Source organism: Drosophila erecta, unplaced genomic scaffold, assembly GCF_003286155.1.
Source record: "Drosophila erecta strain 14021-0224.00,06,07 unplaced genomic scaffold, DereRS2 tig00000000-arrow-pilon, whole genome shotgun sequence".
Taxonomy (NCBI): domain Eukaryota; kingdom Metazoa; phylum Arthropoda; class Insecta; order Diptera; family Drosophilidae; genus Drosophila; species Drosophila erecta.
The window spans coordinates 13,493,749-13,516,716 of NW_020825194.1; the positions used below are offsets into that span (position 1 = coordinate 13,493,749).

Consider the following 22,968-nt stretch of genomic DNA (forward strand, 5'->3'; position numbering starts at 1 on the left):
GCCGACTATTGTCCTTGCCCACCAGCGGAGTCCTTTGAGGGATCCGCCGATACTTGCCCTTCTCTGGCTTAAGCAGGTAGTAATTTGATTGGAGCTCTCATAACATGGTGATTTGTAGGACAATAAAGATATATTTGGTTTGATTACTTAAGGTAAATATAAATAGTGGTTGAGCGTCTATCTAATCCAGTTGAGTCGTTATCTCTAATTTGTAAAACTACACAAAAGCTAGAGTCGCCAGATCTGATTCTAAGTAAATGGTTATATTATAGTTATATTTTTACTGTCTTATTATTGGTATTTCTTATTTTACTCTAAGTAAACGTTGCCTTGGCTGGATCAGGCAAAGATATTGACAGGATGCCGGATACTGCAATAAAATGAGATAAAAATGTAAATAAAATAATTACTGAAGAACAAACCACCTTCAGCTTACATATCAGCACTGAGGAGACCATTATAAATGGAGGCAGACAGCCGACTTTAACGAATACGGGGAAGAGTAAGTTTCCGGAGAGGGCTCCAAAGCGTCCGCACATCATGGCAATGGCAACCACAACGGTTCTGGAAATGTTAACCTTTCATTTAATACGATTTCGATGCCATTAATAGAAAACCCACCTTAATTGTGTGGGAAAGAGGGCCACAACAGCTCCCAAAAGTGAGGAGACAGCAATTCCCGTAATCGTAAGGAAGATTGCTGCCACAATGAGTGTCATTAGACTGCTTACGGAAAAGTAGAGCATGAGGCCAAATGTGCCCGACAGAAACAGTCCGTAGGCTGCAAGGTAGGCAGGGTTATATCACCAAGGATACACAGTTCCAGGAGCAACTTACTCATCATGCGTTTTGGACCCAGAGCCCGCACGATTCCACCGGCAAAGAAGTAGCCCACAAAGCCCGTGGCCGAAACAATGATGTTATTCAGGTACATGTCCATCGATATTACCTTGGGCTATAAAAGAAATTAAAGTCAAACAAATTGCCACTTCCAGTTTGCATGTAACTATCAAATCAAATGAAGGAAGTTGTACCACATTATGAACGATTGTGGTAATCTTGCATTTTGTGAGCAGAGATAACCACGTCACGATCACGATGACTAGGCGTTAGGTGAGCTGTCAGATAAGCCCAATCTACAGATCCACATCCACACCAGATCTACATCTGCTATCTCCAAGCATTATCTGATACCTACCTCGGAACAGGCGTCGTCGTAATTTAGGGCGGTCTCAGCCGTCCGATTGACACTGAATTCCAGGATGGTGCACATGCTCGCATCCAATCCGTCGCCGGCGTGCAGGGCTTCATATTCCGCCATGGAGGCGAAGAGCTGCGGCAGCCACAGCCGGATGGTGTTCATGCCCAGGAAGATGCCGAACTGCATCACGTAGCAGCAAATGGCCAATCCCACCAAGGGCTTCCTGGCCAACGGCTTCATCTGCTGCAGCCCGGATCGCAGGCTCTCCGCCAAAGTACGGGACTGCCGCTTGGTGGGCATCTCTCCGGATTTCTCCTCGATGGTGTAGATCACCTCGTTCTGGGCGGCCTTACGATCAGGAACTTCCTGAATAAGAGCTTTTATCTGTAAGAAAGCATTTCGAATTAAAAGCTGACACTGGAGCAATTTTAAAATATTTTCATACTGGATAGGTATCCTTGGGCTTGCGACTGTTCACATGGTAGATCTGCCTAAAGGCTTGCAGCGCCTCCTCGTTGCGTCCTTGGGCCATTAAAAATCGCGGACTCTCTGGCATGCTGCAGAAAATCAATCCACTGATCAAACTTGGAAAGCCCAGAACGAACAGGTAAATCTGCCAGCTGTGAACTGGAAAAAAAAATTAACGATTAAATCACCGTTCTTTAACATGTTGTCAAGTAACTTACTTTGCAAGCCCCAGAACTCAAAGTCCCAATCTCTGGGAAAGATTCCCCAGGCCAGAAGAGGTAGTGAAACCGTCGCCGTGGAGGTCACCATGCCCACGATCATCAGAACGGAAGATCGGTGCTTGGATCCGTGCATTTCAGTCAGATAAGTAAAAAGCACAGCTGCCGGGCCATTAACCCTTTAATTGAATAGAAATTAAAGTCTTAATTTATAGAAAACAGTACTCAGTACTTACACCAAGCCACCCAGGAACTTGAACATCACCAGCATGCTAAAGTTCTGACTCAAGGCACTGCCAAAAACGCACACAGCATCGATCAGATAGCCCCAGTAGAGTATCTTTTTGCGACCCTTCGTATCTGCCAGATAGCCCCAGGCTATGGCCGAGATGGTCATGCCCGCGTATGCCACGGCATTCAGCACACCTTTGTCCTCCAGAGTCAGGTGAAGATCGCACTCGGCAACTGGCAGGATGTAGGACATGGAGCTGGACTCGAAGATGGCGGCACTCTGGGCGGGAATGGAGACGACCAGCAGCATCAGATTGAAGATTCCGAAGCCAGCACTCTCGATCGCCTTGTCAAAGGTGGCAGGACCTTCTTCGGTGGGCGTGGCTGCCGCCTCCGCCGTACTATCTGAATTGCCATCCGCATCCTTGTCATTTTCCAGCCCTGAATTGATAAGAAGGTTTTTTTAGGGCGCACATTAACTTATTGCATGGGGCTGTAATTTCATCCCACAAACACTATCTGAACTTTTCCACACTTGTTTTTGCCGTTTAAGTACTCAGATTAGGAATCACATAATTTTACAACTACTTTTCATTGTCATAAATACATTTTAATATTTTGATTATAGCTGCTACTTTTTACATCACACAACTTGAGACAATTCACTTTTTAAGAAAGCTCTGTCTTTTGTTAAATTAGGTATTTTACACTTTATCCTCTAACCATGACTTTTCTGTTCCAAAATCTTTTGTAACCGCTTTACCTTTGCTTTTCTCCGGATTCACTGTTTTAATATTATTTTCCGACATCTCAGCGATTACTGTTTGCCACTATAGGTTTTCACAATTGACTTGCTCTTGATATTTATTGTTCAATTAATACGCTGCAGTTCTTAATTAAAAAGCGCAAACACAAGTTCTTCAAAAAATTAAGTTCACAGTCACAGTTAAGGGTTTTCAGAATATTTTATTAAGCCGACTTGCACAGTTGCATGCTGCGCGAGAAATGATCTTCTAGAGCGCATGGCACCTGCTTTTATCGGAGTTTATCTCAATAAATGTGAAGATTCACTCAGCTACAGCTCTCTTATCGCGGGCTTTACAATCTAAGAAAGCTAATAAACATATTAAACCATGTTTGTTTAGAAAATCCACATTGGGCTTCGTAAAGGGCACAGTGAGTTCCCACAACTCTAGGGAAAACCCTTATAATACAATTTGAATAAAGTGGGCTTTTTAATCATTTTTATTAAACAAAATTAGTAGATTTAATGTGTGCTCATTTTTCCTTTACAATGAAATACGTACATATGTATATACATTTATATTGTTCTCCTCATCCAGAAGAAAATGTTCTATCAGCTATATGACTTATGACATTTGGCGAAATTATTATTCCACGCGAGACTACATAATTTCAATGGTGAAATTTGTGGGAGGCTTAAACGGGTGCCTTTATCTCGGATCTTATCTGTGTAAAGGTTATCTCAAAGATGACTTAGCACATTAATGCCGAGTGAATGAATTACTCATTAGACGTGAAAGATTCTCATCACACAATTGGGGTTTTATTTCTTAGACTAAAAGCAGTTATAAATATGAGGAGCTCTTCTTTCCAAGCCATTCACAATGATTGACACTATTTCTAGCGTCGATGTCCAGTCTTCTGCCAACTCAGCTCATTCGATGGCATCCACCAGTTTGCACAACATGCGGTCATGCTGGTAACTAGGATCATTCTTTGCCGCCGCATTCGCCTCCAAGGGATCCACCTCCGCCTTAATCTTTGCTCCGCCGCTCTCGTCGTCATCATCTAGAACCGGCAGAGCTGAAAAGGCGGTATTCACGATCTCGCGCACACGTTCCAGGTGCTTTTGAAATCGAGTTGCGGTCTCCACGCGCTGCCGCTTCTGCATTTCCATCATGACGCGCAGCGTTTCCCTCGCCTGATGTGGGCGAAACTCGTTGAGGAGGTGATGCATGTTCACAAACAGCAGGCTGATATCGTCAATCTACGATTTCAATTGGGTGTAATACAATAGATGCTACATTTGGATGGGTCAAGTGACTAGGGTGTTCTCACCTTTTCTGTGCGCCGCGGGCTGTCGGGATTCAGGATGAGGAAGTCGATGAGATCTAGGAAGTTGACCAACAGAGAGTGGTTGAGCTTCTTGAGCTCCTTGCGCCGGTCGAAATGGATGGGAATCAGTCGCTTGATGTTCTGGGACTCCAAGCTGCGGATCATCTCGTCGTTGTTGTACTGGATGCCAAACATGCTATAGACTTCGTGCTGCGCGGGCGGCGGAGGTGGGCGTGGCGCTCGGTTGCGACGGATGTTCTCGTCCGTGTAGTTGGCGATGTACCGCTCCGGCGGCATCGGCAGGCTGGAAACCTGGGTCTCCTGGTTGGACATTTCAAGACAAACAGTGCGGAAATACAAAAATAATAGTGATTTTTGTTTTGAAGAAGTGATGACACTTGAGACAGGCAAATCAATCACGATAGTGATGACACTATCAGCAAATTTTGTTTTCGTAAAAATACCAAAATAGATATTTGAATCCGGTCTTCAAGCAAACGAAATTTTCACAGCAAAACAGAAATATATTGAATTTTGTGCACTTTCTATTTAAATTATTGTTAATTTGTGCATATTAGGTTTATGGATAATAGCGAACAATTTAAAATAAAAGAATTTCTGTTCATGGTTACTATTAGGTATTCATCGATTTCAAAATACTAAACGACCCAACTATCGCGCCCGGCTATCGCGCCCGGCTACCGATAACTTAAAGGTGACCATGCCTACATGTGCTCCCTAACAGCATTGCCGTAGCAATTTTTGTACGTCTCTTCTCTCATTCGCTACTCGTCCGGAGAGCAAAACAAAATAAGAAATACATATATCTTGGGGTGAATAGGAAATTGTCCCTGCACCGATTCGCGCCAATACTCCTGCCAAGGAAATGAAAAACAAAACAAAGGACAAATATAACATAACTGGACCTAACTAATACAATCCATCAAATACGCAGCGTCGAGCCTCCACCATTTTGTTTTCCCCACTCCTCGTGCGTGCGTGTTTGCAGTGTTTGTGCGAAGAGCTCCCCATGATGCCAGTAAAACGTGCAAAAACGAACCTAAAACGGGCTTCTTGTAGTGTCATCTAGTTAGCCATGGAGCGTATATCGCCAGAAGAAGCGGGTAAGCACCTAGAGCTTAGGTAACCAGCGGAGCAGAGCCCCAGGCGGCGATCTTCGTTTCCCATTGATTAAGTCAGCGCTATTTCCAGTATATCGCGTGTATAGGTGCTCCTATGTGAGTGTATGTGTGGGAGCAGGGCAGAAATAAACAAAAAAGCGGATCTGCAATTGGGTGTGTGATTTTTGTTTCACTAAATCGATTTGGTTTATCTTTAATTCACAGCCTCCTTGAGCGAAGCGCGGAAGCAGATAGTGGAAATAGCCAGAAGTCGGCCGGGAACCCAAGTGGCAAAGTGCATCCTCGCCTACGATGAGCAACAGGACCTCGCCTCGCTAGTCGTCCTCCTCGAAGAGCTCTCCAAGAACACGGACTACTCCACGGACCTGCGGATATCACTAGGATATGTGAGTGTTGAATCACAGTATTATCAAGATAAGCCAAACCGCCGAGGAACAGCAAGATCAAGACAAAAGTGTGACGCAATGTGCGTGAGTGGTACAGTCAAGCCTCGAAAACTGGTATTTGAACTTAAAACTTGAGCTAACACAGCCAACATAACGTATGCGAAAACTATAGAAATGGATTTTCAAGTTTTTTTAAACCAAAATTCTTTTAAAAATGTATTCAACTATGATTTTTATTCATTATATCCTAAAATTCCAACTATAAATCACTTTGAAAATGCCGCAGAACTAGTTTCTGTATATTTTCAAACATGTTTAAAATAGTTATGCCTCGTAAGTCACAACTTACTTAAAACAGTTGGCCAAGAGCTATGATCTTCACAAAAGAAATTGTTATTTAACTTATAGTAAACACCATCAGATCCTATAATAGATTTATCTTTACAGTATATTGAGGAGCTACTGCGGCACTGCTTAGGACACAATTATGTCTCCCGTAGATCAGCCATCGTGGCCGCGGGAAGTGCCCTCCAGTACTGCGGCAAGATCTATGGAGACCGTGTGGAGTACATGTACCAGGTGGTGGAGCACCAGATCGAAGCCCTGCTCACATCGGAGTCGCAGAAGGAGACGCCCGGCGGAAGTAGTGCGTAAGTTGAACTTAGAACAGAAGAGTTAGAAAGATGGAGAACGACAAAGCCACGTGCTCCCCAATTGTCGCTATTGAGTCTGACAGGGCGTCGGCTCTTATCAGTCCAGAATGCCGTTTATCGAGCTTTACTTTACGCTCCCATCTTCGGCTTTGTTTGCGTTAATATCACAGAAGCCGGCTTGGCGTTTAATCACATGTTAATGAATGATATGCATATGTAGCACGTTTTTGTGCTTGCAAAAAACAAATAACAAATAGAGTACAAAAAGAAATGAGTAATAAACCAAACAACTGAAGAAAAAAACGTAGACTGTTTAGATCATTCATAAAAATACACTTTAAAACATGGAAGATATTCAGTGATAGATCACATTCTAAATTAAAAATGTTTACATTTTAAACCTTTAAGTCATTCAAGACCACTTAAATTCTCTCTTATCAGCAGATATTAAATAATTTAGGAAGATTATGTGACCTAAATGTTAAACGTCTAATCGTTCTTAAAAGATAACACCAGTATTTTGATTAAACACAAGTTGATTTAATTATATTATGTGATCCCTAAAAATCAGTACTTAACTCACATTTGTGCCATTAAAGAAAGTGCTTATCCCCTTTAAATCTGCGTTTAGTGATATACTAATTTTTTTTGTGTCACGTTTACAGACCGAAGAACAATGACCCCAGGCCGGAGGAACCGCGGAAACGTCGCGCAAAGAAGCTGACGCAGAAGGAAATAGATCCTTATTTGCTCACAGTGGAACCGAAAAAGTTCAAGACCATGTCGGATGACAAACGCTTCAACATGTCGGGCTTTGTAAAGTGCACGAGAAATCGGACAATAGAATACCTTTATCAGGATCACACGCCGCCCAACCTGTGGAGACAAGCGCCAATTGTGGATCCCCACAATCCCTACGACCAGGATGAGAAAAAGCAGTACAAAATGTTTACGTATCACGTAGAGCATAGGTACAATACGCTTCTGCCAGATATTCCCTTCGAAAGGCTGAATCTCATTAAGGAGTATGTGCACACAAACCAGCTGAACACCACGGAGATTCTTAATGAGCACATGACCACGAAGGATTATCTGGACGAGTATATTGCGCTGGAGAATCAAATGCTAGCAGCCCGCTATGGAGCCACTGTCAGAACGAGAAGATTGGTTGAGCCGGCGAAGAGATTGATGGAGGACAACTTGGTAGCGGAGCTTGCGAAAAAGGTGTGCATGGACGAGAATCTGGCAATTGATACGGACGAAACTGCTCCCCTTGAAGCAATGGACGTGGACCAATCTGTGATGACTGACAACACCCAGTCGTTAGCCACAGCCGATGCCCTGCAAAATCAAATATCAGTGGATTCGGGACTAGGCGAAACGATGAACATGAGTCAGGATAACAGCAACATCAACACCACGATGGACAGCAGCCAGGTGGAGAACTCTACTTTAAGTGTTAGCCAAGTGGAGTCGTCTTTGAGCGTCAGCCAGGCAGAAAACTCCTTAAGCGTTAGCCAAGTAGAGAATCCGCCGCTGAGCAGCACATTGGCCATTAATGAGTCTAGTGTCCTGGACAGCACGAGAGTGGATCTGCCCTCCATAAAAGATCTCACTCTAGACGAAATGTTGTTAATCGATTCAGGGATTGGTATGGAAGACGTTTCCGATATCCAAATGCATACAGGTAAACCAATGGCAATCCAACGCCCGCCAAGCGTATTAAGGATAAGCGTTTTTTTAATCTTTTGTTCTTGATTTCAAGTACTTACATATTTGTTTCTTTTTACTCTTTTATTTTGGCACTTGATCCCACACTTGCATCCCTGCATTGCATTTGTCACGGCAGGCCAGTCTTTTGACGATGAGGGTGTTGTTCTTTCAGATTTAGAAGATCAACGCCAAATGTCGCCCACAATGAAGTTGATTAGCAATACGGAAGAGGCAAAAACAGTTCAGATCATTGAAATGGATGCCGATGTGGCAGTGAATGTTCCAAGGGAGGTGTGCTATCCCATTCTGCTGAATGTTATGGGTCTCCCCATTAAAGGCCTGCGTCGCAAATGTATCTTCAAACTTCCAACTGAGTTCGACTTATTCAAGCAAGCAGTAAGTGTTCGAAATCATTACATTACTTTTGGATCTTGACCTGCATCTGTGCTTTATGTGTTTTAGCGTCTTCCTGCAAAGCGAGAGGCGCAACCAAAAGCCACACCCACTCCCAGAGCTATATTACAGATTCAACGAGAAGCTCCCCAAAAAGAAAGAGAACTCGGATCCCCCTGCAGCTTAGAGTTTGATGAGGATTTTAGTAAGTTACTGTGGCATACTTTCTCACCTCGCATAACCGTAACATATTTTGCCAGATTTCCTGGGCTTCCGCCAACGTCGACCCACATTTGACTCGGGCTTTGATATTGACGAGTTGCGTGCCGGTTCAGGTTGTGTGTCCACCATCGGAGAAGTTAAAATTGAGATTGAAGACGGAACTGAAGCACACACCGACAAGTTGAATAATGTGAGCGCAAGCGACGCGTTGGTGGAGGAATTAAACACTTCTGCCGAACCCAAAACTGAGAACAATACTGCAAATTCCTCGCAACTTGAAGTAACTGAAACGTCCGGAACTCTAAGCGGATTCGAAACTACAGTGGATTTAGGAATGGAGCCGAATGCAGTAGACAGTTGTATTTTAAACGTCACTGAACTTGACAATTCAGACCTGGAGATTGCAACCCTTCAGGAAAATGCTACCTTAAATGACGAAGCAGTTGCAAAGGATTTGCCTGCTGAAACACCTAATCCAGATGCCGACTCAGCAGTCAACGACTGCGATGAGTCAACACGTTGCGACTCGCCTTTCGAAATTGACGATTTGGATAACCCCGACTCCAGCTCAATGGTAAATATTGCGTATAAAGCAAGCGGTAAATGAAAATCCTAACGTAATACGTTTAGATCCGAGACTGGCATAGACGGTTGGCTCCTTCTTTGGAGGCAGCCCATGAACGGCAAAATTTCAACATTAGGGACTTGGGCACTGAGGTGTTGGACATATGCAAGGCGGGCAACGGAACAGCCACGTTAGCCGACGTTATGGCTGACAAGGATCCTAGCATAATGTGTCGCTATATGCTGGCTTCCCTGGTGCTGGTAGGTTAATGCGTTCAATCAAAATGATGTTTTCCGAAAAACCATGATACTAACACGCCCCCTTTGCAGACAAACCACGGAAACGTGTCCTTGGATTTTGGAAATCGCGATAAAAGTAAGCCCATCGACATGTCTCAGTTTCGAATGCATTTAAAGAGTACGAAGCGAATGGAAATCCATCCCGAGGACGACGTAGGCAACATAAATGCTGCCAAGGGCCAATCGGCGCCGAGGAGTAAAGAGCCAAATGTTTCACCTAACAATATGAAGACATGGAAAAGCAACCCGGCGTCTGCAGCTACAAAACGAAAATCTGCGGAAGTGGCTTTATCCGAGGTGTTTGCTAAAACTGTGCGATTGATACAGCCCATCCCAAAGATGTGGCAGACTCCTTCTGATGCCGACTCGGGGATATCTTCGATGGGCTCTTCATTGGCATCAACACCCCGCCTTAATGAGTAGTTGTGTTTTGTCTTAAATGTGCTTCGTAGTTTGTAGATCCCTTGCGTCCCAGTGGTAGATTGTAGTTTGTGTGACTCCTTGGAATTCAATCTTTATCTATATTATTTTCAGGCCCAGAGATCAATGCATTATTCCCAGCAGTATAACAAGATCATGAGGCTGCAGTAGACTTAAGCCCTTGCCAGATTATTTACCCACAATTCTGTACAAATGTAAGTTTTAGTTGCCCATTGTTAACAGGCTTGCAATAGAATGAATGATTTAGCTTAAGCTTATTGATGTATCAACCAACATCTAGAGTAGTAAACCAGTATTATCTAAGCTCGATTTCCTTAAGCATGAAGCCGCTTTTTAGTTTTACTTTTACATTTTTTCGGTTTGTTACTCTTTTTATTTTCTTTTATTTGATTTTGAAATTTTCACAATTTTATTTACTTCTATTTCTTTTGAACATTTTTGATTTATTTTACTCTACCTACGAATACATTTGTTTAGTATCCTTATATTTTTCTATGGTTTCCTAAAAATTTAACTCTATACCTCCTTTAATTTAGAACAAAAAATAGACAATTGGCTTTTTGATTGACGACGCATGTGATTTTGGAAATCCTCATGAGCTGATAGTACTAATTTCAAGTACCTGATCTCGTTCTGTACAAAAGTATATAAATAAGAAAATTTCTGACAGGATAAAGTTCAAGCTAAATAAGAATAAAGTGTATATATGTATGTATTTACCAGAGTGCAAGCTAGTGTCTATTTACAAGCAGTTTAAGATATAATGTTTTTTCGTAATTATAAGGTGTAGTTCTTAAGGTATAAAACGGAACCATGCAATCACTTAAATTTGTTTTAATGAAAGTAAGTAGACGAATCTCCTAATGCTATTCAGAATCGCTGCTGCCTGACTTGTGCTCCTCCTCTTTCTTCTCTTCAGTCTTGTAGTGGCGATACTCCTTCTTCAACTCCCACATGTTTTTGTGTGGGTTCTTCATGTTGTAGTCGCACACATCCTTGAGAATCTCCTTCAGATAGCTAATCGGCTGGTTGGTGATCTTGACCAGATCCTTGATGTTATAATATTGATGCTTCTCGAATGCGTGGAAGAGCATGTCCATCACGGCATTCTTGTCATCGCGCGCCTTCTTGCCTTCGGCCTTCTTGCGCTCCCGATATTCAATCTGCAGGAATAGAGGAATATATATATATATATAAGACTGAAATCGAGTTTATAGTTGTTCTCACGTTGTGTGCATGGTCTTTCACGGGCTTAAAGTTCTGGACGATCTTGTCGATCGGCTGCACTCGCCGCTGTGGCTCCGATGCCTTGCGTATGGACTCCAGTTTCAGCTTCATGTAGCAATTGTCGGCTATGGGTCGGCACTCTAGCTTCTGCACAATTCTGCCCTCCATATACAACTTTTCGTTATCCGGCTGTGCCGCCGAAGAAGTCGAGTTCTCCTTGCCATCGGACGGAGCCATGTGCGAGAATACGCCCAGCGTCTGCTTGGTCACCTGCGACACGTCCAGGACATGCTCCGTGGGTATTTTCTCCTCGGGATCCAGAGCCAAAACGGCGGGCGTGAGGGAAAGCGAGACCTGGGCCTTCTGGCCAGGTGTCTTGTTTATCCGGAGCTTGCCCACGTCCATGTTCGTCGGCGCCTTCTCCCATTTCTGGGCGATGTACTTGGGCACTTTCACCAGCCACACGCCTCGCCCTGCGTTGGACAGGTCCAGGTCCTTGTCGATGATCTGCGTCTTTTCCTTATCGTCCTTCGACATTCTGTTTGCCTATAAAATATTTAACACAAATTTGCAAAGCCACTTGTACCGTTTTCGGCTTTGCTTGTTGTTGTTGTGCCGCAGAATAGTGGGGTCAAAGCAACAGTTTCGACACAATGCTAGTTTAGTATACCGCGGTATTTTTCTTTTGGTATTTATTCTTTATACTATTGGTAGGCGCGAAGTTTGAAAATGTCCAATGAAAATAACGAAAAAAACTATTTTTATGTCCGAATTAAATGGGGATCTTATAATTGGATATAGTTAAGAGGATCTTTAAAACAAAAGAAATGATTATTTCAATGAAATGCTTTGGAAATAATATGGTATCTTAATTTTGATTTATTCAGCAAATTTATAATGGCTCTAAATTTAGAACACATTTTGTTGATTTACGATGAATTTATGAATTTATGTGACACCTAATATTTGATTATTCACCCCATTGCCCCGTAAAAATGGTTTTATATTATTTTTATTATATTTTTTCTTTTTAAATTAGGTTGACAGCATGATGATTGTGTAGAATCTATTACTCCTCCTCTTCCTCGTCCTCCTCCTCGACTTCCTCATCGAGTTCCTCCTCGTAGCTGTTGCCACCAGTGGGGGTAACATTAGAGCCGAGCTCGATGATCGGTTCCTGTTCCTCAATGGGCGTGACGGGCTCCTCGACCACAGGCTCACTGGCCTCGTTCTCGTTCTTTTGGATGGCCTGCAGTTCCTGGGCGGCAAGCTCGGATTCCTGGCGGGCAATCTCGGCCAGCTCGGCGGCCTGGCGAGCAAGTTCTCCCTCACTCTCCTTCTCGATCTCCGCCAGGCGCTCCAGCTCCTGCTCACGCACCCGCTGCTCCTCCTCCAGACGAGCCTCTTCAGCGACACGAGCCTCTTCGGCGGCCTTTTGGGCAGCTTCTTCGGCGGCACGAGCCTCCTCTACAGCCCTCAGTGCGGCTTCTTCAGCTGCCTTTTGGGCGGCTTCTTCAGCCAGTCGAGCCTCTTCGGCTGCCTTTAGAGCGGCTTCTTCAGCAGCCTTTTGGGCAGCTTCCTCGGCGGCCTTTTGGGCGGCAGCCTCCTCTGCTAGGCGAGCTTCTTCGGCAGCTTTTTGGGCAGCTTCCTCGGCGGCCTTTTGGGCGGCAGCCTCCTCGGCTAGACGCGCTTCATCGGCAGCTTTCTGGGCAGCTTCTTCAGCGGCTTTTAGGGCAGCTTCTTCGGCAGCTTTTTGGGCGGCAGCTTCGGCCAGGAGAGCCTCTTCGGCAGCGATCTTGGCGGCTTCCTCGGCCGCCTTTTTGGCCTTGGCAGCAGCCTGCTTCTCGGCCTCAGCTGTCAGACGTTCCCTCTCCTCCTTCAGAGCCCTTTAGAAATATTAAAGGTACAATAAGAAAGGTCCTTTAAAGCTTGTATAGGAAGCACCCACCTCTCTTCCCTGCGCTTGGCTTCATCGGCTTTCTGGGCACGCTTCTTCTCCAAGTCCACCTCGTCGAGAGCCTCTTCGTTGACGGTTAGAAGACGCTCCTGGCGCAGACGCTGCTTCTCCTTGGCCTCCACATCGAGGGGATCCTCCAGGGGCCTAGGGGCAGAAAATTTTCTAGATGGACGGTTAGGATCCAACTCGGCATCTGAAATGTAATGCTTGTCAGAAGAACCCTTACCAAAGTGCGTAAGCATTTGTATTTTATTTTTCTTTTACAATAAATATCCTTCACTTTGTTGTTCACTCGGCTATGTCGAATACATTATACTTATACTTACAATACTTACTACTGGGTTCGGCGATTGTTGGTTTGCTTATAGACGAGGCAAGGAAAATTGCAGATACAGTAGACGCCAATGTTTTAGAGTATTGTGTGGCATTAATGGGAGTTTTTAAAAAGTTCTGGGTATGAAGAATTGAACCAAAATGTGGTTAATGGGTTAAGCATACATACATATATACATCTCAAAATGCAAAAAAGAGTATATGAAGTAAGCTAAGATCTCGAAGTGTTGTACTGTGTATATTTGCGTCATTCATTATTAAAGTTCTGCAACAATCCATTAGTCATCGCTATGTACAAAAATGTGGGCAGATCTAATTAAATCAGGCCCGATATACAAAATATCATATACCAAAATAGGACGGTAGCCACTTTCTAATCCATATTAACCCCCACTGAATTCGACCCCACAAGGAAAGAGTTGCGTTTAGATCAGTATTTACAAATTAATATATTGATACATATTTGTAAGTAACTATCCCTAAAATGTGTTTACATATGCATGAACATAACATTGGTTAACAAAATTCGCGCTGACGTACATATCTTAAATGCCAAAAATTATGCACATGAAGTATTTAATAGTTCGTAATCAGTGATCATGAAAATATATAATTTAAAAGTCAGCTTTTTACTTAAACTACAACAAATTGAAAGAGAATGAATAAGTATCTACATTTTGGTGAGTCACATGAAAAATGTTAGTATCACAAGTGATGCGCTGAATTTGTTTAATTCTTCATTATTTCGATCTTGAAAGCTGTTTTGATCTGACTTGTGTAAATATTAGTCTGAGTAGTGAAAGCGCCAGAGTGTGTCGATATCAATTGTTCATCTTGTAGATATCGGCTAATTGTCTACCACGCAAAAGAAAGTCTTTTAGATTGGTTTATTTAAGAAAGAGAAGTGTATGTCCATACAAAAATCAGGCATGTTATCATTTAGGCCTCAACTTCAACAGCTTCAACTGGAAAGAATCAATCAATCATAAAACGTATAACGTTAGTGAAATACAATGAACTGAACAATTCAGGATGCAGCAACCAAATATGTAAGTTAGTTACAAATGAATTATTTAATTTATATTCTAAAGCACCTCTTATCTCGAAATAACAAACGTTGTACGTTAATAATAACTATAGTAATTGGAGGAATATACTGAAAAAAAATTATTGGACAAGGCGAGTACGAAGAATTGCGAACTGATGCGGATCCAAGCCAATCTACAATTTGGATTTGAAGCGGCTGGTGCTCATAAACAAGATAAAATTGTATTTTAGGTAATGCTGATTAATTATTTTATATATTGATTGATTTGGGATTGTGAAGAGAGAAGTGCTTTTCGCAGATTTATTCTTTTTGAATCAGGATGGTAACAAAAATTGAACAAATTGTAATTTAATAAATAAAATTAAAGTGCACATCCTTGTCCTTAAATATGCATCTCTAAATGAATGGTAATCGTTTGGCGCAAACATCTATTACATTTATGCTTGAGTGATACATATATACAGGTGTCATATTCAAGCGCAATGTAACAACACGAACAGTACTTACCTTCCTTCAAAGGACCTTGGGATTTCTTATCATTCTTCCAAGTCGGGTGTCTAAGGTACCAGGACAAGAGGTTAATATCAGTTCGAACTTTGTCCGTATCGTACAACGGACTTCTAACATTATAGGCCTTGTCACCGCAAATCCTTACTGATGCAAGATGACTTTTACCTTTTGTTATTTAATTGTTTAAAGAATGGAATTTAATAACCATTTGCTATACATTTAAGTTATCTAACCACAGTGGTGAACAGAATACATAGTGCAGTTGTCTTACATTGGCATTTCGAAACGCAACTTACCAACATATTTCACTGCTGGCCTCGGGTAGTGCGAAATATTGTGAACTTCCTTGGCAATATGACGGACAGGATTGGTGACGCGGGCCACATAGGCATCCAGAGCCAGTTGGGAAGCCGGCTCATAGGTGTAACTAGAAACATATATACACATGCATATATTATACTCGTACATAGCAGATCTAGCAGATACCTAACACAGTCTACAGAATGTCATTAAGGGTCTCCAATTGCTATTTTTAGCACATCAAATTTATCTGTCATATCATTGCCCCCAAAATATGCAGGCCCACATGTCGTATGCGCAATCTCAGCACAGAAATGAAGAGTGGAACGAATGCGATTATTTTCTATGCCAAGGGCCTTCTAGTTTCAAGAATGTGCGCCAAATCGGTCCCAAGTACATACATAAACATATATAATTGCATCCATGTAGGTGGTATTGTATCTATTTTTGGTTCTAAAAGTGTCCTCATTGGAGTGGAATGTGCTTAGGGTGTGCTAGAGGATGCCCATTAGGTGCCTATGACCCCTACTTACCCAGTGACGGGGAAGGGAGTGCAGCTACGTGCACGGCGCACCACGGGAGTGTGCAAGTCACGAATCAGAGATTGCGCGCGGTTGCGAATCCGGCTTGTTTCCTCAGAGAAGGTCTGTAATGTCGATTCAAAGTTAAAGTGGGGCCAAATCGAAATAAAACGTTTGGAGGCGAGGGCCCAGAACAACACTACTCCAGGTTCTGTGTGTCTACGAAAGCAACGTGCTAAGTATGCTGGACCAACTTACGGCAAAGGGTTCGGTATTGAGGTAATTGGTCAGGGCGCGGGCACCGTAACCAGGCGGCAGCCTCTTCAGATAGGAGGGCACAGCGCGTACCGGGCTGGTGATGACCCTCACCGGCGAGGAGGTGATCCTCAGCGGCGACAGCGAACTGCGGGGGGCATACACCCGGGTGATCGTGGTCGGGCTGTAGGCGTAGGACGGCGTGTACGTGGTGTACGATGTCGGGATGTAGGTCGAAGTGTAGGTCGATGGCAAGTAGGTGGGGCTGTAGTAGGTCGATGGCGTGGAGTAGGAGTAGGTGGTGCGCTCCGGCGATGAAATCACTCGGGTCGTCGTGCGGACAACGCGAACAGGCGATGGTGAGTGTATGACGCGGGACACCACGCGGGCGGGTGAGGTCACCACGCGGATGGGCGAGGTCACCACCCGGGTTGCGCCGTAGACGCGGCGGGGCACCGAGTAGCTCGAGTAGATGGGGTAACTCGACTTGTACACCTGTTTGGCAGTGGATTCAGCATTAAGATAACATCGAAATCGCAAGGTTCGGTGATTTTGATTTGATTAGCGAAATGAGAAGGCAGAGAAAATAAATATGAACATAACTAGAAACAGAAACGTAAACCAAATGTTCGTGATCTCTCCATTTAGGGAGTTTTGCCTGCTTTATGTTGGATGTTTAGATCAGTTATGGAAGTAGTCGACTTTACAACCCGAATATGATTATATGAATGAGTATGTATGAAATGATAATGCATGAATAATGCATCTCGAAAATGCTCTCTACTTTCCGATTATTGAACTTTATTAAGACTTGGGAAGGTGGGATTTACTCAGAATAATCCAAACTGTGATCAAATGGGTTCTCTAGCGATATAAACTAAGTAAGACTATGATGTGAGGGCTTACTACTAACCGAGTCTGCTCTTCCAGTGACGATGATGTGATGGATGTGATTGAACAGTGTGATAATAGTCAATAGAAAAGAATAGTAAACCATAGAAAGATGGATGACAAGCGATGTAGGCGATAAGGATGAAAGCCAAATACTTACACGAGTTACTTTCTCGACCGAAGGGTACTGAAAGTAATACAAAATACGGCAATTCAAGTTTTGGTTCAAAAGAGCTGACAACTCTCATATTTCTTGACAGAAACGGTGTAGATTGGCTTATCCTACTTTGTGTCTTCAGTATGAATATCGTATCGACCTCTATGTATGCTCATTTCAAAAAATATAATGCTACGTTCATTTGAGATAAGACCGTGTTTATTTTATTGTATCACAAATATGTTTTAACATGACTTCTTGAGGGTTGCAAATACACACAGAAATTGTTGATCTTGTTCAGTTAATCTAGTCTATATGCGAAACTATTTGGTCATTAGTGGTGATTAGTCCAAGTCAAAACGAAAGTACATCATCATCGAAAACATCGTATATATATGTATATATCGGCACTCAAGGTTAGCGGGTTAAGTGGATTATTTGCAAAATGTATATAGTTATATATATTCAGAACAATGACGTATTAGTGGGCACCATAACATTCAAAGCCGTGGACGCAGCCGACGCCGATCCATTGGCGCAGTGCATCCTACACGTGGTAGGAGAAGTGGCGGTACTTGGTGCCGCCGGGCAGGTTGCCGCTGGTGGTCGAGGAATAGCTGTAGCCGCCGGGTCCGGCGCCAGTGGTGCTGGTCCGCTCTGTGCTGTAGTTGTACGAGCCGCCGGGACCGCTGCGTGACGTCTTCTCCACGGTCGACGTGTACGTGGAGCGCTCCGGGCGGTACGAGTGCGGGTTGCTCGAGTCGTAGCTGCTCTTCTCCACGGACGACTTCGAGGTGTACGAGTAGTCCGAGGCGGCCCGGCTGCGGTGCGAGCCCGGTCGGTCCGTGCACAGGTCTAAGCGTGGAGTCTATAAATTCCGATTTGATAGTGATATAGAGATAAGGTTTGGTTTGGTTTGGTTTGGTTTTGGTTTCGGCATTGGCATTGGCAGCACAAGCATCATTTAGAGGTAAGGGATAGAACTTGCTTCTGCTGCTCCACGAACTGCTGTATGCAAATGGCCAAAGAACGCAAGGCGACTCAATCGGGGAAATTGAAACATGTTCGAACTGTTTTACTTTAGAGTTAAGAGCTTAATGCAACCGTCTATACACACAAAGAATGCTATGAGTCTATGGATGAAACGTTAGATACATGGGTACACAGAGAAAAAAGCACTGGCGCCTTCTAGATGGAATCTCAAACAATTTCTATACTACGTACATCTAAATTGGAAATATTTCGATTACAATGTTGAGTGCTGATCGAATTCAGCACAGAATAGCTATTACTTGTTCTTTTTCTCTGTGTAGGATAAAAACTTGTACAGTGTTTAGTGGGTTAACACAGGATTTAATGGACTATGGCTAGACTAGATGTAGGCCTATCAATATTTTGAATGCTTTTTCAGTTTTTTTTCTGTCTGTTTCAGTTAGTTATGGGTCCTTAGATACGACTTAGATTCGTTCGACTAGGTTTCGATTGGGTTCGGGTTATCGGTTTGGGTGAGTAGGTCGCTCCCCTAGTAGGAGTACTTGGTGACCATCGCGCCCGACCTCTCGTTGCGGTAGGTCTCCCGGCGAACTGGCAAGGATTCGGAGGCGGCGCGATGGAGTCGCGGCAGCTGGGCGTCCAGACTGTCGCGGAAGGTGCGGCCGGCGGTATTGCCGCCCGCCTCCACGGTGTCGATGTGCTGGCGCACCATGCCCAGGATACGCGTCCGGTTCTTGTCCCGTGTGGAGACGTACGGCTCAATGGGCTCGTAGGCCAGCTTGTAGTCGGGCTTGATGGAGGCCCGATTGATCGGATCGAGGATCGACCGCTGGCGCCGCTCGAGATCGGGACGCCGCACTCCGAAGGCGGTCACCGGATCCGAGATGAGCGACGGCCGCGGCACGAACGGAACTTTCTCCCAGTCAATTGGTGTTCTCTTCGTTCTCTGCAATGCCCAAAAGTCCACAAGTTTGTTTTTAATTTCTGGGTCAGCCGGGTATTAAGCTGTGGCTCAGTGGTTAGGTGGTGCAGCCAACGGGGATCTCAACTGGGCGGTGCGTTGGGTCTAAGATATATGTACATACAGTGCGCGGGCGGGTCATTTATATACAGCTTCGTTGGGGCAGTGGTTGAGTTTGGTATCAGATCGCTGGACTGGGTGGGTCAAGCTGTATCCAACAACATCGAACATCCTTACATTATGACGCAAGATGCATAGCTACACATGTGTCTGAGCCCTAGGGTGGACCTCCATCTTTTGGTTTGCAGAAGACTTAAACTGATATTACGCATACGCAACGTTGCCAGCGGGGCTGGGCTGCAAAAAGCTTGCCTACTTAACTGTTTTCTATTGAAATTCAGCAATGAAAATTTAATTTCGTTTTTCCAAAAGGTCCACCCCAGTCTGAATACACATATGTACATATGCATATTGATACGACGTAGTGTGGTTGTGAGTAATGTGCAATGGGAGCATTAAGATGGAACACAAACAGCAAACGTATATATATTTACAGCAATTTAGCTAAGTTATTTATCATTTAAGCAAGTTATCCTGCACTCTATCCGAATACCTTAATCAAATCTCGATAAAATGTAGCTGCACAGAGATTGCCGCTTTCATTCATCAAATCATAAAATTATCACTATAAATTATAAACAGCGAGTGCCTGTCCAAATGTATATGCATGGTACACAAAAAGTGTCCGGACAAGATGGATCTCTTGGGGATTCGGCGTACATATATATCCTTGCTGTGGATTATCATCCCATTAGACTGTCGGAAAATGGGCATTTTGTTGTTCCTCTTAAGCATTTATCTTCTAATTTTCGAATATTTTGCGTTATTTTGTTGTAGTTTCTTGCCATGGCATCGGTTTATTTGAATATATTATGGAAATCGGAAAGATATTTTTAGGACCAGCAAAGAGCGAAATGCGCGCGCATATAGTATTACACATACAAAAAGCAGAAACCACGGCCCGTACAAAAGCAAATTATCGAGAGAGCTGGCTCCGTATGAGTTTCATCGAGAATTCGCATGTGTTTGGAATTCCACTCGCCCATATATATTCTAAACATTTTTGGGCACCAGACCACCAGACCAGCAGACCAGCAGACCAGACGGACCTCGGAATTTTGTAAATAATAATAAAATAGATAGAGAGGAAAATGTACGGCCTCCGCCGAATTCTGAGTTGAGTTCTTAAAATGTATTCGCGTTTTATATTTGGGAGATGAGTAAACACGTATATCCGAAAGAGATATGAAGATCATCGCGCGGCAATAAATTTGCTGAAGATTCAATTCCCACGATCTCGCAAAAATTTCAATCTTTCACACTCGCATCATTTTGTCAGAAAATTTTGTCACATATTTATTATTTCGGTCTGATTTTATTTTGCATAGACTGTGTATGCACATAATTCACGCATAGTATTCAGTATAGTACGCTTACATACAACCATTGTGTGAGAGTTATTAAATTGTTAGAAATAGGTTTATGTATGAATTACTACACAAATGTTTACACTCAACCTGAAAATGCTATATACATGATGTGCAGAACATCTAGGTGATCATAAACCATAATATCTTTGAGCACAAGGACATTCTGTAGTGAAAGACCAGCTAGTTAGGTACTGCAAGTTCGATACGATATTCATAATTGGTAGACACTTTACATTCAAACGTGTTTCAATTTCTCAAGTAATCTGCTCGCTTGTCAGAATGAAACCATTGAGTACAGCAAGTGGGACACAAGCGCTTAAAACTGAATTCTTGTGACTACAGATTCGATCAGCCATTAACTAACTGCTAACTGCTAGTTGCTAACTGCTTTCAAATTTGTCAAATTTATCCGCAGCGTTTCGCATTCACAGGTTACTTGTTGAACCGCTGGAGTTTTCAGTTTCAGTTTGGCAACTGTACGCACAGATATATTTCACAGATTTAAATCGAGGAAAACCACACTACCGTATGTCAAGTAAAAAGTTCTATTTCGAAGGGCTTACCGTAACTGCGTAGGAAGTAGTCACCGGCCTCGAGGAGTAGGTTCTGCGGGTCGTAAATCCACTTTCGTAAACCATGTTGCGATTTTTAGATTTGGATGCTTTCAGAGAGTTTTCAGATAGAATTGTTCGTTGGATTTTGGTTCGGATATATCGTCGTTGCGTGTTGTTCACTTGACGCCCGTTCGAGTTGATCTGCCTGAGAATCGCACGGAGCACTTGCTTATAATTTTTTGATTTTCAAAATTTTCACAGCCTTCGATCCCGCTCTCTCGCACGCTCGGCCCATACCTCTTTCTCTGTCCATCTCCCAAATAAACTTATTTTTGGAATTAAGAAACATTGACATCTCTCCTCGCAAAAGAGCGAGCGAATTCTGTTTACATAAAGCCAGCACTTTTCATACAGTTGCGTTCGGAAAAGCCTATATACCAATGTACAGCGTCTAGTGCTCCCAGGATTTGGAGCCCTTTTCTTCGAAAACAAACGTCACGGATTGCTTCCAGAATATTTCAGATTAGTTTAGAATTTCGATTTAGCGTCGGATATCACGATAATTGATGATGGCATCTGATGATGGGAGAAAGTGGCCCTTTTGGAAAAGGCTAAATATGGATCGATAAGCATCAAAACATTTTGCTGTTTATTTATTAATAATTCTGGTACATATTTTCAATATAATGAGCAAATATTGAAAGCGGCAATTGCACGATTTTTAAGTTCAATTGGCTTTTAGCAATATGATTACATGTAGGCAGTAATAACGTTCTATATCTAAATCGTGCTCCCATCATTCAAATCATTAGCGTTCAAATCATCACCATTCAAAACATCAGCGTTCAAATCATCATCATTGTTCAAAGACTAATTACCTAAAACTGATAGAACGAGCTGCATAGTCTAGGCATTTTTTAAAGCAAATAAGGCGTGAAATTAAAATCCTGAGAGCAATTTATGGTCAGTGGGTATCACCTGTGGACCGGACACAGAGCTCTCCACGCAAATTTCTGGATATAAATTATTAAGAAAATACAAAAATGAAAATAAGATAAAAATAAATGTTGTTTTCCAACAGTTTGAGGCCAGATTACTCATACCATCTTACAATAAGATCGGAAACATGTATTCGTGAACATATAAATAAACTGCACATCATCCTATACCCACATACTCGTATTAAATCGAATGTGTAGGTGTTTGCTTGTACATAAACAAAACCATGGCAGAAATTCAAAAAAGCAAATTCTTTATGACATTAACCTTAACGAGAGGCAATGAATGACTCGTAATTTCAAGGCTGCCAAGTCAGCCTAATCGGCGTACAAAAATGTCATTGAGCACTGACTTGGAATTTAATGTTGTCTTTGTATTAATTAGGTGTAAATAGACATTGAAAAATTAGCAGAAAATAAATTGGCCAAAAGGATTCAAGAATAGCAACTTCTCAACAACTCTTCATGGATTGAAATGGTAAGGTTGCACAACATTTGTTGATCTTCATAAATCGCCTATTAAATGTTATTACTTTAAGTATGCAACTTGGAAAAGTTTACTAATGGTCCGTTAAAGTACTCATAATTCATTAATTATTTTAATGTGTGATGAAATATGGAGGTCATTGTCTGGTGACCCTGATGTTGAGTCTTCAGATCTGTAAGATCTTTAAAAGATTATTTTCAAAAACATGCATCTAAAATAATAAATGTAAATACCATATACAAAAGAGCGTCGAAAAGTCAGTGAATTAAATAATA

General features: G+C 42.8%; 5 protein-coding genes across 9 annotated transcripts; 1 reads left to right on the forward strand and 4 right to left on the reverse strand.

Moving 5' to 3' along the window:
- Nucleotides 1-254: 254 nt before the first annotated feature.
- Nucleotides 255-3,132, reverse strand: LOC6551766 (synaptic vesicle glycoprotein 2B). Its single transcript, XM_001980614.3, has 9 exons — nt 2,882-3,132; nt 2,124-2,559; nt 1,888-2,066; nt 1,647-1,828; nt 1,199-1,585; nt 838-955; nt 622-781; nt 437-564; nt 255-370 (listed from the first exon to the last, which is right to left on the reverse strand). Exons 1-9 carry the CDS (start codon nt 2,925-2,927, stop codon nt 315-317), a joined length of 1,692 nt encoding a protein of 563 aa, XP_001980650.1. The 5' UTR covers nt 2,928-3,132; the 3' UTR covers nt 255-314.
- A 524-nt stretch (nt 3,133-3,656) lies between these two features.
- Nucleotides 3,657-4,632, reverse strand: LOC6551765 (mediator of RNA polymerase II transcription subunit 7). The gene is made up of 2 exons (XM_001980613.3): nt 4,201-4,632; nt 3,657-4,129 (listed from the first exon to the last, which is right to left on the reverse strand). Exons 1-2 carry the CDS (start codon nt 4,528-4,530, stop codon nt 3,797-3,799), a joined length of 663 nt encoding a protein of 220 aa, XP_001980649.1. The 5' UTR covers nt 4,531-4,632; the 3' UTR covers nt 3,657-3,796.
- A 267-nt stretch (nt 4,633-4,899) lies between these two features.
- Nucleotides 4,900-10,363, forward strand: LOC6551764. Of its 2 annotated transcripts, none has more exons than XM_001980612.3 (9): nt 4,900-5,321; nt 5,544-5,725; nt 6,173-6,375; nt 7,044-8,065; nt 8,228-8,487; nt 8,554-8,689; nt 8,745-9,280; nt 9,337-9,531; nt 9,601-10,363. In XM_001980612.3, exons 1-9 carry the CDS (start codon nt 5,294-5,296, stop codon nt 9,991-9,993), a joined length of 2,955 nt encoding a protein of 984 aa, XP_001980648.2. In that variant the 5' UTR covers nt 4,900-5,293; the 3' UTR covers nt 9,994-10,363. The 2 variants fall into 2 exon arrangements, with proteins under 2 accessions (XP_001980648.2, XP_026839649.1); XM_026983848.1 differs by having other exon boundaries at nt 8,264-8,487.
- A 336-nt stretch (nt 10,364-10,699) lies between these two features.
- LOC6551763 (general transcription factor IIF subunit 2) lies at nt 10,700-11,874 on the reverse strand. The gene is made up of 2 exons (XM_001980611.3): nt 11,239-11,874; nt 10,700-11,174 (listed from the first exon to the last, which is right to left on the reverse strand). Exons 1-2 carry the CDS (start codon nt 11,773-11,775, stop codon nt 10,878-10,880), a joined length of 834 nt encoding a protein of 277 aa, XP_001980647.1. The 5' UTR covers nt 11,776-11,874; the 3' UTR covers nt 10,700-10,877.
- Nucleotides 11,875-12,234: 360 nt separating this feature from the next.
- On the reverse strand, nt 12,235-21,453 carry LOC6551762 (protein anoxia up-regulated). 4 transcript variants are annotated; one of them, XM_001980610.3, is made up of 7 exons: nt 21,218-21,453; nt 17,214-17,240; nt 16,166-16,657; nt 15,920-16,032; nt 15,383-15,513; nt 13,187-13,388; nt 12,235-13,124 (listed from the first exon to the last, which is right to left on the reverse strand). In XM_001980610.3, the coding sequence occupies exons 1-7, from the start codon at nt 21,290-21,292 to the stop codon at nt 12,308-12,310; spliced, it is 1,857 nt and encodes a 618-aa protein (XP_001980646.2). In that variant the 5' UTR covers nt 21,293-21,453; the 3' UTR covers nt 12,235-12,307. The 4 variants fall into 4 exon arrangements, with proteins under 4 accessions (XP_001980646.2, XP_015009935.1, XP_015009936.1 ...); XM_015154449.2 differs by lacking the exons at nt 12,235-13,124; nt 13,187-13,388 and adding exons at nt 13,953-14,493; nt 15,084-15,251; XM_015154450.2 differs by lacking the exons at nt 12,235-13,124; nt 13,187-13,388; nt 15,383-15,513; ... (1 more) ...; nt 16,166-16,657; nt 17,214-17,240 and adding an exon at nt 17,412-19,149.
- Nucleotides 21,454-22,968: the final 1,515 nt, after the last annotated feature.